The sequence below is a fragment of the Salminus brasiliensis genome, chromosome 11, assembly GCF_030463535.1.
Source record: "Salminus brasiliensis chromosome 11, fSalBra1.hap2, whole genome shotgun sequence".
In the NCBI taxonomy this organism is placed as follows: Eukaryota; Metazoa; Chordata; class Actinopteri; order Characiformes; family Bryconidae; genus Salminus; species Salminus brasiliensis.
This window is the reverse complement of record NC_132888.1, coordinates 40,692,343-40,694,635: the sequence shown is the minus strand read 5'-3', so window position 1 is coordinate 40,694,635 and position 2,293 is coordinate 40,692,343. Positions and strand designations below refer to the sequence as shown.

At 47.9% G+C, this 2,293-nt stretch overlaps 1 protein-coding gene across 9 annotated transcripts in view; it reads right to left on the bottom strand.

The window, feature by feature from the left end:
- Window positions 1-592: 592 nt before the first annotated feature.
- Window positions 593-2,293, bottom strand: part of dync2h1 (dynein cytoplasmic 2 heavy chain 1) — a 69,372-nt gene continuing 67,671 nt past the window's right edge. For all 9 annotated transcript variants that reach the window (XM_072690890.1, XM_072690888.1, XM_072690894.1 and 6 more), the window contains 3 exons: window positions 2,199-2,280; window positions 1,858-1,974; window positions 593-1,106 (listed from right to left, as the gene is read on the bottom strand). In XM_072690890.1, coding sequence (XP_072546991.1) covers window positions 948-1,106; window positions 1,858-1,974; window positions 2,199-2,280 — 358 coding nt within the window. In that variant the 3' untranslated portion in view covers window positions 593-947. The remainder of the gene's footprint in view (window positions 1,107-1,857; window positions 1,975-2,198; window positions 2,281-2,293) is intronic.

Below are 2,293 nucleotides of genomic sequence, written 5' to 3'. Positions count from 1 at the left end.
AGATAAGCTCCCCCAGTCAGAGCTGTGGTTCTACAGTGGAGGTTCTAGATAATCTCCCCCAGTCAGAGCTGTGGTTCTACAGTGGAGGTTCTAGATAAGCTCCCCCAGTCAGAGCTGGAGTTCTACAGTGGAGGTTCTAGATAAGCTGCCCCAGTCAGAGCTGTGGTTCTACAGTGGAGGTTCTAGATAAGCTCCCCCAGTCAGAGCTGTGGTTCTACAGTGGAGGTGAAGGGAAGCAGACGTCTGAAGCTCTAATAAAAGCTCCTCACAGAAAGTTCTTCACCTAATGGTGATGAAGACGCTGCCTGATGCCTGAGACACGGTTCTACCAGAGTTCTGAGAAGAGCTCGGCTCTAGAACCTGCTTTTAAAATCAGATCATTAAAATGGTGGAGGGATACATGCTGCAGGGTGTAGTGCAGCTACAGAAAGTAGTCCCTAAAGAGAACTGGATTAGTTCAGATTCTCTATTCACTATTTTACCTTCATCATCATCATCATTCCATATAAAACTCAGAAGACTCGTGTAGCTGCACTGGTGGGTTTGGATAGGAGATACATTATGGGCTGTATCTGTGTTGTAGTAGTCATGGTTCACACTGTTTTACACCTTTATTCATGTATTATAAATAGAATATAGAAACTGGACAGCTCTAATGTTCATAAACACACACGGCTCATAAACCCAGTAGCAAAATACAGCATTTACTCACATCAGATCAGTGATGGGAAATCCAGGTCCAGAAAATTAAAAAATCCGGCCCACAAACCCAAATGCCTGGGCGGCTCTGCTGCAGCTGAGCTGGACCCGAATTCCCCATCCCTATATCAGATTTACTCTTCTTATTACATATAGAAATACATTCACATTCAGCAGAAGGGGCGATAACTTGGTCAACACACACGGTGTGTATGTGTGGTGGTGGGGGGGGTGTATATGTGTGTGTGTTACTGCTGTTTGAGGAACAGTGCAGCGCCACTCTGGATCCACTGGTCCGGGTTTCCTCCGCAGGGCAGCTGGACGTTAGTGACCACACGCACTCTCTCTGCACTCGTATACACCGGCAACCACACACACTCCTCCGGGGCATAAGAGCCTGTAACACCCTGTAACACACACACACACACAGACAATAAAAGATAATTAATGAAGGAGATATTAGAGCTGGGAACGGAGGAGGACTGAGGAATATGGACTAGTACAGAGCTGCAGATGTTGCAGATGTTTGGTGCAGAGACAGGCCGCTGCTCTTTTAGTGCTTCAGATTAGTTCGGCTTCAGTTTAGGGTGTGTGTGTCGTTACAGTAATGTCCGCTGTGTGGTGACGGGAGACTGGCGGGGTGTGTGTGTAGTGGGGGGGAGGCGCTAAAACCCAAAACTGGATCATAAAGAAGATGGAAAAACAACGACATTCCGAATAGTTCCCAAAAATACACTCAGGGATCTGTTGGGGTCTGTGTGAGCAGGGTTAACGGACCGGTACTGAAAAACCCCCTGTTCAGCAATGCTACCGCCATGCCTAGGTGTGGACAGCCAGTGCCGGACGCTGGGGTTTGCCACTACGATCCTGAAAGTCTGGGGTTCAGCTGCTGGTAACCGGGTCCCCCTGGACGTCTGTGAGTGTTTAATGCTCATCCTTCAGAAAAGCCCCAACATCAGGTTTATTCCAGCGCAGCAAAATATGGGAAAATGGAACTCCAGACGGAGCTTTCTGCTGAACACGGTGGGGCACTGCCGTCGCCACTGACCGTGACAGAATTTTAAATACCCAGTTTGCTGTTGTGTGTCTGCCGTCAGCATGAAAGTGTGTGTGTGTCTGTGTGTGTGTGTGTGTGTGTGCGTATGTGTTTGTGTGTACCTGTGGAATCCAGGCCATGTAGCAGGCAGGAACAGCACACACACTGGGAGAGTCGTGCTGGTTCTCACTCAGGCGATTTCCATCAAATGTACAGCCCTCCAACTGCAGCCCTCCCACCTAAACACACACACAGTATAGTCTGTGATTAAGCGTGGCAGCAGGCTGGGTGAGGAGGGCGGTGCTACACATTCAGAATCCTCTGTTCTCTCTTTCGCTTTCATCTTTTATACAATTAAACTAAAACTGACCAAAAACAGAATAACTGACCTAAATTAGAAGAGTGTGTTTTTTACGTAGTAAAGTGTGTGTGAAGAACTGTGTGTGTGTGTGTGTGTGTGTACCTTCACTTGTAGTTTGGATCCAGTTATCTGACTCTTCCATGATGCCACGAATTTCAGGCTGTCCATAGAGCAGCCCATCATCCTGCAGCACAGCC